The sequence below is a fragment of the Hemiscyllium ocellatum genome, chromosome 20, assembly GCF_020745735.1.
Source record: "Hemiscyllium ocellatum isolate sHemOce1 chromosome 20, sHemOce1.pat.X.cur, whole genome shotgun sequence".
Taxonomy (NCBI): domain Eukaryota; kingdom Metazoa; phylum Chordata; class Chondrichthyes; order Orectolobiformes; family Hemiscylliidae; genus Hemiscyllium; species Hemiscyllium ocellatum.
In genome coordinates this window covers 51564714-51581633 of record NC_083420.1, presented here as the reverse complement: position 1 = coordinate 51581633, position 16920 = coordinate 51564714, and the positions used below count along the sequence as shown (strand labels likewise).

General features: G+C 40.8%; 1 protein-coding gene across 1 annotated transcript in view; it reads left to right on the top strand.

Annotated features, from left to right (window-relative positions):
• The window catches only part of chtf18 (CTF18, chromosome transmission fidelity factor 18 homolog (S. cerevisiae)), a 117796-nt gene that overhangs the window by 64103 nt on the left and 36773 nt on the right, over positions 1-16920 (top strand). Inside the window, exon 18 of the mRNA XM_060840862.1 lies at positions 5215-5345. Within this exon, the coding sequence (XP_060696845.1) occupies positions 5215-5345 (131 nt within the window). The remainder of the gene's footprint in view (positions 1-5214; positions 5346-16920) is intronic.

Sequence of the window (16920 nt, the reverse complement as noted above, 5' to 3'; positions counted from 1 at the left end):
GCTGATCATAGCTGTTTTTGCATTACCCCATCACTGTTCCCCCAGCCCCCAAAAACTCCCCAATAAGGTGGTCATCTCAGTATCTCAAATTTCAATAGACATTCATTTGATCATGATGTATTCTATTAGCCAGTCAGTAGTGCTGCAAGCTTTGTCATTCAGCTTCCTTTTGATTGCTCTTTGATTCTTTTCAGTGGTTTCAGCCAACATTAATACCTGTATAATGATTGAGGTTACAGTGGTCCTTGATTTTCAGCTCTCCATCTTCTAACTGTGCCCCATTCCCACCTCTTGACTGATGGCATGGACACATAGTGAAGTCTGTGCTAGTATATGGTACAGTTGACAAGTTTATGGGTCAGGTTATGAGCCTCGGAAGTGAGCAGCAGCCACCTGTAAGTTGTTGTGAGAATGCTGGCTGTTGTTTCTGTTCTTTAGCTCAAGGAATCATTTATAATTAAAATTAAAAATAAAATAGATTCTGATTAAGGCAACTCCTGAATTTTTATAGATTTATATCTGCAAACACTTGTAAAACCAGTCTTCTGAAACTGTGGGTCACTGAAATGACAAGTGCTTTTTTGAATTTCACATCACTTAATCTGTTGTTCAGCTTTTGAATTCAGACATATATTATGATATTATGTAATCTGATATGTTCAAAGGAGTTTCTATTCATTTTTGTATGTAGGATGTGCACTGTGCATGTTACTGCAATGGTATCCTTAAAAATGCGCATAAAATGGTTCTGTGCAGAGACATTTTTGCTCTGTTCTCCCTGAATTACACAGGAATGTGACTCCTCTTTTTAAGCTGATGGCAAAGATTTGGTGTTCTCTCCATTATTGTAATTCTTTTTGAAATACTCAAAAGGCTTCATTCAATATGAATTGTCGCATTCTCTACAATTGTCGTAAATAATCATTCATGGACGTTCTGGATTTGTTTCACATGTCCTGATATCAAAAAACATCCTGTCATATTGATGAAGTATTTCAAGAAGTGATCAAGTTGATTTGAATCAGATCAAAATCTAATCTATGTAACAACAAATGTTTATAGACTCACTTTTAAATGTTCTGATTACTTCTCCAAAGGTGATTTAATTATCAGCATTGTTTGGATTTCTAACAGGCAAAATGGAAAGACTTGAATTCAAAAGAGGATGAAGTACAAGAAATGAGAAAATCTGAACTTGGGTTTTAGTGAGAAATGAGAAAGGAGAAATGAATTCCAGAAGGGGAAAAATTGTAATGAAATTTCATCTTGACAGAGAAATGCTTTGATTGTGTAAACAGGAAGAAGCATGCAAACTTGACAATGTGTCAGCTTTAACTCCTGGATGGATTTGATCATTTAGTAGCTAAATTTAGTGAGAAAGGAGTTGAAATATATTTTGTATCCTTTGCGAAATCACTGAGAAAAATTTGGACAGTTTTATAACTATTTTGGCTTCCTTCATGTATAACCATTCCATGATTTTGCAGGATTGTGGGGTTATAAAATTTGAGATGGGGATTGGTGACATCATAAAGGATGTGTACATAGGACCATGGAAATCAAGGATACAGTTCGACAGAGGCAAAAAAAAAGTTACAGCAAACATAAGAAATAAAAAGAGAGGGGGTGATGCTCAGAAAAGTTGAGATATTATAACGGTTTAGAAATGAAGAATTAGATATAGGTGGATATGTTCTGGGAGAGAAGGCAGGCTGCCTAGGATTACCCAGAAATAAACGGAAAGGTTTACTGGGAGCATCCTAGAAATATCGCACAACAGGGTCACCAAGATGACTTTGTGAATAATGTAAGGTGGCTGCAAACTGCAGCAGTGAAGTCAGAAACTGAACTTATTTAAGTAAAAGTAAAATGGATAGAGCTGCTCTTGGCAAGATTCACACAGTGTGAAGCAGCTAACCCAAAAAGTTTCCAAAATGGGTTTGAATTGGCATACGTTGAGATGACTCCAAAAATTTGAAATATCTAAACTTGCCTGTATATTTGTCTTTCTCTCTGTCTTCCCTCTCTCACTCCCATCCCGCTACCCTATTTATTTATCCCCTATGTTTAGTGTAGCTGACCTTTTCTTCCAAGGGCCTATTTATTTTCTCTGGTCTTGAGTTTGTGTGTTCTCCTCCTTCCTCACTACTTTCCTTATCTCCTCCTTAAAACTATTTTGTTCACATCCTGATACCAAAACCATTAGTTTGTTTATTCCTTGAAATTAGATTAGATTACTTACAGTGTGGAAACAGGCCCTTCGGCCCAACAAGTCCACACCGACCCGCCGAAGCGCAACCCACCCATACCCCGACATTTACCCCTTACCTAACACTACGGGCAATTTAGCATGGCCAATTCACCTGACCCGCACATCTTTGGACTGTGGGAGGAAACCGGAGCACCCGGAGGAAACCCACGCAGACACGGGGAGAACGTGCAAACTCCACACAGTCAGTCGCCTGAGTCGGGAATTGAACGCGGGTCTCAGGCACTGTGAGGTAGCAGTGCTAACCACTGTGCCACCGTGCCGCCCAGAACGGCAATATGATAAATGACTAATACCATCTGTAGCTTTGTGCTAATTCAAGAGAGAAATGACTTGCAGTATTTTTATGATTGCATTCTCTGGAGATAAACTCAGATTCCTTTCTTTTACATCAAAATCATTGATCATTTTTAATCAGAGCTTTTCAAAATGTTTGTATTCTGCCAGTCCTTTTGAATTCTGTTTCACAATTTGCATCAATGTGGGATGAAATGTTCTAGAATTTCACAAGTACCTTTTCGCAAAACTAATCAGTGAGTCAGGTTTCCTCTGTGCAGTGCACCACATAGAAATATAGTTCAGAAAACAACTTGGATGTATGCAGTGCCTTTCATGAGAACTCAAAGCTCAGTGCCATTGAAGTGCTTTTGAAGTGTATCCACTGTTATAAGTGTAGGAACTGTGGTGGTTAGTTTGTACGCACACAATTCCCATGCCAGCAATACAATAATGAGTAGATAACCTAATTTTGGGGGATGATGGTTGAGAGATAAATACTAACTCGGACACCAGGGAAAAAGGCTGCAGCTCTTTGAAATAGTGTCTTGGAATCTCTTGCATTCTCCTGGAAATGCAGGTGGAGCCTCAGTTTAATATTTTATCTAAAAACTGGCCATAATGCCTCTGCTACATTCCTTCAATAATGCACAATTGACTGTTAAAAATCACTCTTTGAATTATAACTGAAATCTCTTGATAAGTCCACCCTCCCTATATTTCAAAAGATTCCTCATGAGCAGCAAGAGCTATTTCTGCCCCATGTAAGCAAACACTCAAGACACTATACTCAACAATTTTGAAATTGATCCAAATTTCTAAATGTTTTAGCTGATCTAAGCAGGCTGCTCAGTTTAAGTCAGAGCATTTAAGAGCAAGAGAGTTTACTTGCCCCTTCACTGATATCAGTGGGGTGGTTCTGCAGATAATGTCGATGAAAAGACTGGGAAGGTACAGAATGGTTTGAATTGTAATAGTTGCTACAACCATCAGCCTAAAGCTATCTCCAGGTAGACGTTCATCCCAAAACTGAGAATGGCAGCAAATGCAAAGCTATTAAAAAGATCATTTAAACCAATTTGACACCAAAGGTTGAGGAGAAAACTCTCACTTAACTGTCTGTTCATATTCTGAGATGCCACTCTGTATGCGCTTAACACTGTTTCTGAAAGTTTCCCTCTAAAGCCGTTAGAGTAATTTTTTTTTAGAAAATATTTTATTATAGAACATTTTTATTTTCTGCAAGAAAGAGGGTAGAAGAAAGGAATAACTGAAGACTGGTGTATAGATCCACTTAGTGTAACTTGGGACAGCGTTGTGGCTGTAGGTTTTTTTATTTGATTATAATGCACATTGTTTAAACGGAACCTGTACCACCTTTATTGACTGGAAGACATAACATCAGTATTTTCTCTGCTCCTGGAGAAGCAAAATTTCTGGCTTCTTATGTGACAATGCTGCCAGTTTTTGGAATCATAGATTAGAAGTTTGACAAAAAATGGCTAGCGGAATATGGAAATGAAGCTAGTACTGTAGATTTGATCACTATATAGTCTAATAACATGAAGTGATTGATAACATGGAAAATATCTGCAGTGATTGGAACAAAGTTGATCTCATTGAATATTAGTTCCCTGATTTGGGCTGTTAACCTGAGCCAATCAGGGAGCCCAGGCTGACAGATACAAACAGGAATCTTTGAGATTCAGCTCACTGGGCACCACAGTGGCTCAGTGGTTCACACTGTTGCCTCACAGTGCCAGGGACCTGAGTTCTCTTCCAGCCTTGAGCAACTGTCTGTGAGGACTTTGCACATTCTCTGTGTCTGCATGGATTTCCTCTGGGTGTTCCGGTTTCCTCCCACAGTCCAAAGATGTGCAGGTTAGGTGAATTGGCCAAGCTTAATTACCCATAGTGTTCAGGGATGTGTAGACTGGATGCATTAGTTAGGGAAAATGTAGAGTAATAGGGTAGGTGAATGGATCTGGATGGGTTACTCTTTGGAGAGTCAGTGTGGACATGTTGGGCTGAAGGGCTAGCTGGTCAGAGTCCATGAACTGTGCACATGTAAATTAAGAGTGACTTGGTGATGGGATACTGGTCTCTATGGAGTTATTTCAATATCTATTGAAGAAAAGCTATTAAATCTCCAGAAGGAAATTCTAAAAAATTAATCCACTTTATGAGCAGAATATTTGCTTTCTCTGGTCAAACAACACTGTAAACAATGTTAAAAAAAACCATCTTGAAACCAGAAGTAAGGAAACTTTTCGATGTTTGCTACAAATCAGCAAAAACGACAAAGAATGATTTGATGAAGGTTTTTGAGCTGATGCTAGTGAAGGATAAGTACCATAAAAGATTAGGATGCAACATCCTAGGTATATTAATTGTTGTTACAGTTGGAAATAGCCTATTAATGAATAAAGAGGCAGGCAGAGCTAGATCCAATGAGATAGGTAGGAATAATGAATAATGCCGAGACTAATAATAGTACAAAGGATGAAATTCAAAATGAATGTGCACACCAAAGGAGTACACTTACAATAAGCAGTTATTCTGGGTTACCTGGTTGTGTTCAAAAGTTTCAAATGACAAGTTTTCAACAATTTTTTTCTTCAATAGCTGAGAACCTGGTACTGACAGGAATTGTAAACCATTTATTACAGGTGAACACCCAGCTGTATAGTGCCAGAGAGAAGCAGCAGCTCACTGACCTGATTGGAACCATGCTGGCCTACAACCTCACATATCACCAGGAACGGACCCCAGATGGACAGTATGTTTACTTGCTGGACCCGTAAGTACTGTTTCTAATTTCTCCTTAATTTTTTTTACTTATATACTTACGGGATTTAAAAACTCCAATTGCTTTATATATATCCTGGATATCCTCATAAGGCCGATCTAAAATTAGAGTTATTGCTTGAGAAAACTAGAGTTTAAATGTTTCTCAAAAGTGGCACAGGTTTTTTTTTAGTGTTTCATGTGATGAGCATTTTGCTAGCATTTCCAGCACATCTCTAATTGCCCTCAAGATTGCAGTGAGCAATCTTGTGCAGGTGCACTCGCTCAGCATTGCTGGAATTTAATCCATTTTGTCTTGGTGACTTGCTGCATTTGTATTGTCAACTTGTAAAGGCTTCCAGTGGGTGTTGGTGATTGAGGGAGTGAATGTTTATGGTGGTGAGTAGGTGCTCACCACTGAGACAGTGGTGAGATTCTTGTGTTGTTGGAGCTGTACTCATCCAGACTAGTACAGTGTTAATCCATCACAGTCCTGATTTGTGCCTTGTATGCAGTGGGCAGGCTCTGAAGAGACAGAAGCTGAATTATTTGGCTCAGAATTCCCTTGCTTGGAGCTGCTTTTGGAGCTATATTTATTTGGCTGGTCAAGTTCCACTTCTCAGTGATGGTAACTCCCAGGATACTGTTGGATTTGGTAATGATTATCCCCTTCAGTGTCAAGGGAAGATGGTGAAGTCCTATGAAGATGGTCATTGCACAGCACTTACGTGGTGTGACTGTTAATTGTCACTTATCAGTCCATTCCTGGATGTTGTCTGAGTCTCATAGCATATGGGTGCAGACTACTTCAGTATCTGAGAATTTATGAATGGTACTTAATATTGTGCAATTGTCAGCAAACATTCACACTTTTCATCTTATGATGGAGGGAAGGTCACTGATGAAGCAACTGAAAGTAGTTGGAATGTAGACACTACCCTGAGAAAATCCTGCAGTTATGTCCTGGGATTGAGATTACTGACCTCGAATAAGCACAATCATCTTTCTTAGTGCCAGGTATGATTCCAAACAGCAGAGGATTCTCTCCCGATTCCCTTTGACTTCAGTTTCGCTAAGGCTTCTTGGTCAAATACTATCTTAGTGGCAAGGACAGTCACACTGGGCTCATTGTTGGAAATTAGACATTTTGTCCAGTTTGGATGAAGTCAGGACTGAGTGGCCCAGGCAGAATTCAAACTGCTTGTCAGTGAGCACATTACACAGTGTTTCACTGCACCATTAATGACACCTTCCATCACTTTGCTGATGTTAGAGAGTGGACTGAAGGGGCAGTAATTGGCCAGCTTGGATTTGTCTTGCTTTTGTTTTCCAGTAACCTCTGACTGAACAGTGAATAATTAGCTGCTGTTCGCTTTATAAATGTAATAATGTGGGCAGATATTCCATGCTGCCAGATGAAGTTATCCATTTTGGGATATATTTATTGTGGAAAATTTGCAGACCTTTGGAAGCCCCAGGTTTAGGATTCATTGAAACCTACCAATTCTAGTAGTACTTAATTGGATACCACCATTATTTTGCTGTAGCCAAACATTGCAGATCAGAAAGTTTAAATCTCCAGTGTGTCGATCTGGCAGCTGGTTTAAGTGAGGATGCTATAATGACCTCATCCTCCTATCCCAAGTTAAAGGAAGTAAAAAATTCTCCTTCCTATTCTCTGTGCTAATGGGAATGCATGTATAGAGACTGGGTGAGAGCAGGATTGATCTTTGATTTATGATCCCGTTGCTGAATTTTTTGTTCATGTTTGTGTGAAAGTGGTCACAGGAGCAGTGCTCAGCAAGGAGCCCATTGTCACCCAGAAGAGGGAGCATAATGAGAGCACAGAAGGGGCGAAAGCTGACAGACCATCGACACATTAGAATTGTAACTCTGTGAGACTGACAGAAAGTGAAGGACTTTTGCCCGAAACATCAGTTCTCCTCCTCAGATGCTGCCTGACCTGCTGTGCTTTTCCAGCACCACACTCCCGACTCTGGTCTCCAGCACCTGCAGTCCTCACGTTCGCCTAGAACGTGAAAAGTGCTCAGTTTTTATGGAGAGATTGGTTAAAGTCATGGTGTAAGCTATGGAGGAGTTTGCAGAGACCACGTTGTGCTTGGTTGCTGTTGTGGGGAAAATCACCAGCCTCGGAGTCCGAGTCAGGGTTCAATGACAGAGTTTATTGTACAAGGAAATACTGGAGCTCCAGGGAGATGGAGGCACCAACAGCACAGTGGTCAGCTGTGATTCTTCTCTCAACTCCGAGCACATGTCAAAACACTTTTATATGTGTTGTGATGTAATAGGTCAATGATGGGGTTATTGACTCTGTAACATAATTTGTTGTAAACATTGCAGAATCGTTGATAGTTTCTCTGCAGTTATTGTCAGTTTCAGTGCAGACATTGTCAGTTTCAATGTCAGCGCGGGAGTCCATTGCTGAGGTAATGGGTGCTAATCGCTGTTCCTCAGAGAGGTGATTACTGCGGCCCTGGCTGTTAGCATTTTGTATTGAGCCTGTATCAAGCTGTTAGCATTTCTATCAAAGGTGTTGGCTGGACCCAGACACCCAAGCGATACTCATGTATTCTCTTCTGTTTCCACTCACCCCCTGCCTTAAATTAATCAACTAGATTATGATTGCATTGTGCTGGCATTCTGGGGGCCCCAGGCAATATCTGTGTTTGCTCTGCTGTGTCTCTCCATATTGTGGTCCAGTGGCCATCTTGTGTGTCAAGTGGCCAACTTATGGCTCAGCGTCCATCTTGTGTGTCCGTGTGCCTAGTGTCACCCTGCCCCATGCCTTCTCCACTTCAGTTGCCTTTGGCTATAGTATTAGTAACTAATGCAGTGCTACCGTAGGATATAAACTTTTCAGTTTTTTTGAGACAACTTGATCAAGCCAAATAAGACGTTGTCAAAAGTGGAATGCTGAGCAACATTTCAAGAGATGTTAGATAATGTCATCAACAGTGAGAGAAAGCACAAACAGTTTATCAATGCCATCTAAATCTCAGCTGTGCTAGTGTTTGGAAGCCCATCCTTTCATGGATCTGAATGCATCATAAGTTCTGGCTGCTTTCACTAAAAATTAGGAGCTGTTTTGATAGGTATGGGTGATTGCACAGTAAGTGAAAGGAAGTCAGAAAGGAAGTTACCTCCTGAAGTGTACAAAAGAACATTGAAATTATTTCTTGGTTGCATCGCCACATTAGACTAGTTTTATTCCAACGATTTCCGAAGATTGTGTTATGTTAAGCTATGAGGCTTCTTCCAACCATGTCATTTCACCCAAGTAATCCATCTTTATGAATGATTATAATTAGGTTGCAGAAAACATTGAAATTAAACCTGATCATTGCTTGACATGGCATCTGTTGTACTCTCTTACACAACACAGCTTTTCAGCTTATTGGTTCCATGGGCTGTCTTGGTGTCACTGGCCAAGCCAGCATTTTTTGGGGGTAGGTGGTAATAAAGTTGCCTTTTCGCACTGCTGAAGTCTTGGGGTTCAGGTTTATCCACAGCGCTGTTACGAAGTGACCCAGTGACAGGGAAGGAGCGAAGATGTAGGTGTGTGGCTTGGAGGGGAGCCTACAGGAGGTGGTGTTCCATGCATCTGCTGCCTGTATTGGTGGTAGAGGTGATGTCTTTGGAAGGTGCTGTTGATGAGGTGTGTTATGACATTGCATCTTGTCTATGGTACACGTTGCTGCTATTCTGTGTTGCTGTTGAAGGGAGTGAATATTTAAGGTCATCTCTACACCAATACTTTGGTAGTCCTGTTAGATTGATGTCTGCTTTAATTTTCTTTTCTTCCCTGTTCCACTCTTCTTGAATTATTATTGACTACTCAAATTTGGATTTAAAAATTGGGGCAGATGGATTTTGATCAGTTCTGTAACAGTATTTTGTTTGAAAAAGTTCAGAAAGTCATTTAGAACAGTGACCAAAGTACATAATTTCCAGGATGTTATGTTAAGTTCAGTTAAGTCCCTGATCTGTGCTATACTTTTTCGACTGCTGAATGTAAAACAAACCAAAAGCTTTTGACTTCAGTTGAGACGAATCATGAGTTCAGTTGAGAAGGAAAAACTGTTTCCTCCTGGCAGGAGAATCAAGACTGGAGCTCAGTGAAGGCACCTTGACAGTGTTGATTTCTCTTTCTGAAGGCTGTGAGAATGTATGGAAATGTTCCTGCTGTCTGGACTGAAGAAGGGTCTAGGTTATCAGCATTGAAAAAGGTTCAATGCCAGCAGTCTCTGAAGGGACTTGTAAGACTGCCAGATATCCAAGGAAAAGAACCTGCAAAGAATCAATTTACTAAGAACTTAGTTGAAGGATAGTATTGGAAATTCTAAAATAGAGTGGTGCTGGAAAAGTGCAGCAGTACAGGCAGCATCCGAGGAGCAGGAAAATTGATGTTTCGGGCAAAAGCCCTTCAGATATCTCTCCATTCTTCAGGCAACTCTGCCTGTATTCCTGATGAAGGGCTTTTGCCCGAAACGTTGATTTTCCTGTTCCTCAGATGGTGCCTGAACTGCTGTGCTTTTCCAGCACCACTCTATTCTAGACTCTGGTTTCCACCATCTGCAGTCATTGTTTTTATCTCGGATAGTGTTGGAAAATCAAGTGTAACTTCATCTCCCTGTTATGGATACATAAAGTTATTTTTAGTCGGTGTAATAAACTTAAGTTCTCTTGTTCAAGAAAGGGGGAGGCCATCATCTATTATTGCTGAGTAAGCCAGAAACCCTGGTAATGTTCTGGGGACCCTAGTGTGGATAATGAAATTTGAATTCCATATAATTCTGGAATTAGAAGGCCAATGATGATCATGCAATAGTCATTGATGTAAAACCCCTTTGGCTTACTAATGTCCTTCAGGAAAGGAAACTGGCCTCCTTATTCAGTTTGGCCTATACACTTGTCAACAGCAACATACTGACATTTAACTACCCTCGAAAATGGCATCGTAAGCAATTCAGTTTTATCAACCACTGAAAAGAAAGAAATGAACCTGACTAAGGTGCAGAAATGATGATGGCAAACACTGCTCTTGAAACTTTGCAAAGTCTTCCTTATACCCTGGGGCTACTGCCAAAATTGGATGAGCTAGGATCACAAACTAGTCGAGCAACAGCCTGTCATAATCATACTCATGGAATCGTACCTTACACACACTGTCCCAGATATGACCCATCCCTGGCTACTTCCTGTCCCCTAACAGAGATGGTGACATAGTGATGTAGCATCAGGAGGGATTGCTCTGGGAGACCTCAACATTGACTCCAGATCCTCTGCAGTTTCTTGGCAACAGGTCAAATGTTGTGGGCAAAGAAATCTTCTGCTAATTACCACACATTGCCTTTATCCCTACCCTCACTGATGAATCAGTACTCTTCTATGTTGAACGCCATTTAGAGGAAGCATTGAGGGTGACAAGAATGTACTCTGGTTTGGTTGCATCAATGTCTGAGTTCAAATGACTTGGCAACACCACTAATGACTGAACTGCTCGATACCGAAAGGACACAGCTCCTGGATGAGGGGTCAACAGGTTGTGAAGGAACCAACAAAACAGAAAAACATACTTGACCTCATCATCCCAATCTGCCTGTCGCACGTGCATCTGGCCAGGACTATATCAGTGAGAGTAATTAAAGCACAATTCTTGTTGACTGAAAGTTCCATCTTCACATTGAAAATGCTCTCCATCATGATGTATGGCACTTTCACCAGGCTGAAATAGATAAACTTCAAGTAGACCTAGCAACTCAAGACCAGGCATCTAAGAGCAACTGTAGACAATTAGCAGCAGCAGAATTGTACTGCAATACAACCTGCAATTTTATGGCCTGGCATATTCATCACGCTACAATTAGAATTAAACTAGGGAATCAATCCTGCTTCAATGAGAAGTGCAGGATGATACTTTACAAGCAACTTCAGATGTATCTGAAAACCTGGTGAAGCTACAAAGCAGCACTAGCATGTCAAACAGCGTAAGCAGCAGAACTGAGTGATTTCACAACTAATGGATCAGATCTAATCTCTGCAATGCTGCCACATCTAGTCGTGAATAATGGAAGGCAAGTAAATGACTCACTGGAATAGGAGGCACCACAAGTATTCCTATCCCGGATGTTGGGGAAATGCAGCACAAAAAAAGATGTTGAAGCATTGGAGGAAACCAAGGTGGAGCATTTACATCCCACTTGTGGGTGAAGATTGTGGCCACCAATCCCTAGGATTTCAGATGCCAGTATTCAGCTAAATTGATTTTCTCTGCGTGATATCAAGAAATGGTTGGAGGCATTGGATACTGCAAAGGCTGTGAGCCCTGATAACATTCATGAAGTAGTACTGAAGGCATGTGCTCTAGAGCTTGCCACACTCCTGGCAAAGCTGTTCCTCCCTGCAGCTACAAGAGTGACATCTACTTGACAATGTGGAAAATTGCCCAGGTATGTGCTATTCACAAAAATCAGGACAAATCCAACCCAGCCAATTACTGTCTCGTCAATCTACTTTCAAACATAAATTAAATGATGGCAAGGATCATCAGTAGTGCTATCAAGGTGCTTTTACTTAGCAATAACCTGCCCATAGATACCTCAGTTTAGATTCCGTCAGGTCACGCAGCTTCTAACATCATGACAAAAGAACTGAATTCCATTGGTGAAGGGAGAGTGACTATCCAAAAGTATTTGTCAAGAGTATGGCATCGAGGAGTCCCAGCAATGGAGCCTACAGGAATCCAGAGTGAAAACTCTGCTAGGTAGACACACCTGGAGCAGAGAGAGATGGCTGTGGTTGTTGGAAGTCAGTTGTATCTGCTCCTGAACAACATCTAAAGAATTCCTCAGCATAGTGTCCTAGACTCATCTATCTAAAGCTGGTCCATCAATGACCTTCTCTCGTCATGAAGTCAGATATCCAGGGTGCTCACTGATGATTGCAAGGCAATCAACACATTTGCATCTCCTCAAACACTGAAGCAGTCCATGTCCTTACGTCGCAAGATTGAACAAAATCTAAGGATAAATTGATTAGTGACAATTAACATTCATGGCAATAATAGCCCGGCAATGTCCATTTCCAATGACTGCGAATCTATCCATAACATGAAGTAGGGAGGCTTCTGATAATTTCACAATGTTCTTCATTCACAGCTCCCCAGAAACTAAAACTGTCCAAATGCAGTAAGACCCGGACAAATTCAGCCTTGACCATTCCCAAGTGTGAATCCAACCACTGCCATTGGCATTCAGTGACTCGCCATCACTGAACCCCCACACTGTCAACAACCCTGGAGGTTACTGTTGACAAAAAAACTGAACTGAACCAGCCACATCATCAGTAGTGTGACGGCAAGAGGCAGTCAGAGACTAAGAATATTGCAAGGAGTAGCCCACCACCAGACTCCCCCAAAACCGGTCCACCATCTACAAGATATAACTCAGGAGTGTAATGAGATGCAGCCCTTTTGTCTGGATGAGCATAGTTGCAACAACACTATAGTTCAATACCATCCAGGACAAATTAGCCCACTTGATTGGCACCACATCAAAAAGCCCTCCCTTCACCACTGATGCTCTGTAGCAGCAGTGTGTACCACCTATAAGGCACACAACAGAAATTCACCAAAGTCACTATCCTGTCTTGAAAATATATTTCCTTAAATATCACTGGTTCAAGATCCAGGAACTCCCTCCCTGACAGCATTGTGCATCTAAGTGATCCAAGTTGACTGCAGCAATTCAAGAAAGTGGGTCATCATCAGCTTCTTGATGAAAGAGGGTAAATAGGGATGGGTAATAAATGCTCGCCCAGCCAACATCGATCGCATCCCATAAATAAATAAATAAAACCAAAGCATCTTCATGTTTCAGTGACTACTAACTGAAAAAATTAAATATTTGAACTCTCAAGCTAGGTTTTGTTCTGGAATTAGACATCCCCAGTGTTCCCCTCAGCCGGGATCATAATACTGTTCATATCCAAATTACTTGTGAACATTGGAAAAAGGAGCAAGCAGGAAACACACAACTTCATACCAAAATAAAAAACAGCAAGTTTTCATTTTTGGTTCGAGGTGTGTTGCCTGCATGTTGCCTGCATGTTCGAGGTGTGTTGCCTGCATGTTGCCTGCATGTTCGAGGTGTGTTGCCTGCATGTTCCCTTTTGCCATTTCTTCACTGTTACTTCTCTGCTAATTAAACAGAAAATGAAACTCCCTTTAGGTGTAATGGTTTTACAGCCTGTCAAACCAGTTTAATTAAAATCACAAGAGAGTACATCCTTATTTCAGGTTTATCCAACCCTTAAAGGAGTTGGTAACTGACTGAGAAGTACTTACCTCTGGATGTGTCCCAGGCTTATTCGTGATCTAATTGTATTTTAAAAAGAATTTACAGGGATAATACTCAAACTGAAATGGAAGGTTGAACAAGCTTAGCACTTCTCTGTAGAAATGTAAAGGCTGGAAGGGGTCAGCAGAAAGATGTCTTTAAAAGTATAAATTGTTTTGTAAGGATGATGTTTCAACTTGGCAGAATACAAAACTGGGAATCGTTTATGCAGGACATTCACTAATAAATCAAATAAAGAATTTATGAAAATGTGGAACTTATCACAAGGAGTCATTGAGGCAAAGTCAATGGCATAGGCAAATGTAAAGGGAAGCTAGGTAAATGAGAGAGAAAGGAGAGAAGGTTTTTCTGATGAATGAGAGGAAGCTCATGTGCAGCATAAATACCAGCATAATGCTGTTGGGTTGTATTGTCTGATCCTGCACTGTACAATCTGTGTAAAGGCCTGCACTCAGAGTACAACACGGAAATAGACCCTTCGGTCCAACTTGCATGCCGACCAGATGTCCCAACCCAATCTAGTCCCACCTGCCAGTACCTGGCCCATATCCCTCCAAACCCTTTCTATTCATATAGCCATCCAGATGCCTTTTAAATGTTGTAATTGTACCAGCCTCCACCACTTCCTCTGGCAGCTTATTCCACACATGCACCATCTTCTGCATGAAGAACTTGCCCCTTAGATCTCTTTTATATCTTTCCCCTCTCACCCTAAACCTATGCCCTCTAGTTCTGGATTCCCCCACTCCAGGGAAAAGACTTAGTCTATTTATCCTATCTATGCCCCCCATAAATCTCTATACGGTCACCCCTCAGCCTCCGACACTCTAGGAAAAAGAGCCCTAACCTATTCAACTTCTCCCTATAGCTCAAATCCTCCAAGCCTGTCAACATCCTTGTAAATCGTTTTGGAACCCTTTCAAGTTTCACAACATCTTTCTGATAGAAAGGAGACCAGAACTGCATGCAGTATTCCAACAGTGGCCTAACCAATGCCCTGTACAGCCGCAACATGACATTCCAACTCCTGTACTCACGTCGACCAGATATCGCAACCCAAACTTTTCCCTCCTGCCAACACCCAGCTCATATCCCTCCAAACTCTTCCTGTTCATATACCTGTCCAGTTGCCTTTTAAATGTTACAATTGTACCAGGCTCCACCACTTCCTCTGACAGCCCATTCCACACATGTACCAACATAATGCGTGAAATAATTGCCCCTTAGGTCTCTTTTATTTCTTTCCCCTCTCACAGTAAACCTATGCCCTCTAGTTCTGGGCTCCCCCACCCCAGGGAAAAGGTCTTGTCTTATTTACCCTTCACTGCATCTTGAAGAGCTAATCAGTAGGACCAGAAGGTGAAGAGATTGTGCATCTCAAGAAGTTTCTGTGGAGCCTATCTGTACCCTGGAGTGGAATTTGGTTCAATCCCACAGTAACTGGGAGATTTGAGACCTATAACACCTAGCATTGAGTAGTTCATCAGAAGTTTAACTGTTTAGAGTGACTGCATCAGGGGAACCCCAAATCGTTCTCTTTGGTAGGTATCTGAATGTGTTTAGTGTTTCCGGCTTAATAGTCCAATAAGAAAAAGAAAATTTGAATAACCATTTTCTATCTCAATATTCCAAACTCCATTGCTACCACTCAAATATAGGATACAGATCACCCAGTTTTTGCCCAGCAAGCCCCATACATAAAAGTGTGAATAATGATCAAGTTAAATGTTTAGATGTTATTTAGGGAATAAATTTTGACCAAGACATCTGAAGAGCTTCCCTGTTCCTCTTTTGGTGGAGGTATGGAATTTTAAACCAATACCTGTTGGGATGACAGAATCTAATTATGTCTTTTCATCCAAAACCGCACTTCTGACTACATCATTCTTTCACTATTCACTAGGTGTCAGCCTAGGTTTTGTATTGTAATTTCTAGGTTGGAACTTAAATCCTCTGAAATTCTGGCAAGGAGTGCTATTTTTGAACCAAGGCAGTCACTTTGACATGGAGTCAGCCCCTTCAGGAGAAATGGGGTTGGTTTGACAATAATACCGAGTGTGTGACTCTGAGCCCATCTATATCTTACAAGGGATACGCAGCCCTTTGCTAACTTCATTCCTGGTAACAGTACAGCAAAGGGACAGACTGGAATGAAATTTGTAGTTAGGTCGTGGAAAGTGTATAGAAGGGAGTTAGTTCCTTCTGCAATCTGTCAAGCCAGTGGTCAATACAGCTGTGCTATTAAATAGGACCCTGTATTGAGAGAGATCTTTTATCGGGTGATCCTTCAAAATTATGGTACAGTACAAGGGAAATAAGTCATAAGTATGGAAAGTTCACAACCTGCTAAACAATCTTTTTTACTCAATAACGGTGGATTGTTTGCCTCTGTCATTTGTTGAAGAAAGACTTGACTTTATATTGCACCTTTTATAACCTCAGCAAGTCCCAAAATGTGTTCCTGCCAATGAAATACTTTGTAGTTGTAAATGTAGGAAAACAGTACCAAATTTTTGCACAAGAAAATTCCACAAACAGTTAAACAAGGTGTTCCATTAGACATGGTTGGCTGCATCTTTGACATTTTTTTCTTACATACAGCTCTAGGTGTCAGAAATGGAACAAAACCAGTTGTAACATTTAGTAAATTAAACGTGTTTAAAGGTTACTGATCGTGGGCTAAATAATGTGGTAGTCGAGCTTGAAGTAGCCACAGTATACCTGCCACTGAGACCCACTTCCTATTAAGAATAAAATAATAAGCAAGATTGAACTCCAGGCAAGCCAATGCCTTTTGTTTTAAACATTGAGCTGAGCATATATTTGAGAGCTTGTCTGATATTAAAATGGAATGATGTCCCTTGTCACATCATCTGGGTGATGCTGACAAATGCTATTTGGTATTGCTTCTTGGCAATAGCCTAACCTATACTAATAATATCATATTTGAAGACTGATCCTCTTTGTGTGTATAATCCATTCTTGCCATTGTGTATTGATGCTGTCCATCAAAATGAAAAGCCACTGTACTGTATATTGTTATAGGACAAAACTGTCCTTGGGCATTTATGATGAACAGCTGTTGTCTAAATAACATCAGCAAACTTATATTCATATATTGTTTTGAAATGTGCACCTTTGTATTATTTACCAAACAGCAGACTGACCAAAATCTCTTAATATCTGGATGGCCAGTTAAATAACGTACAC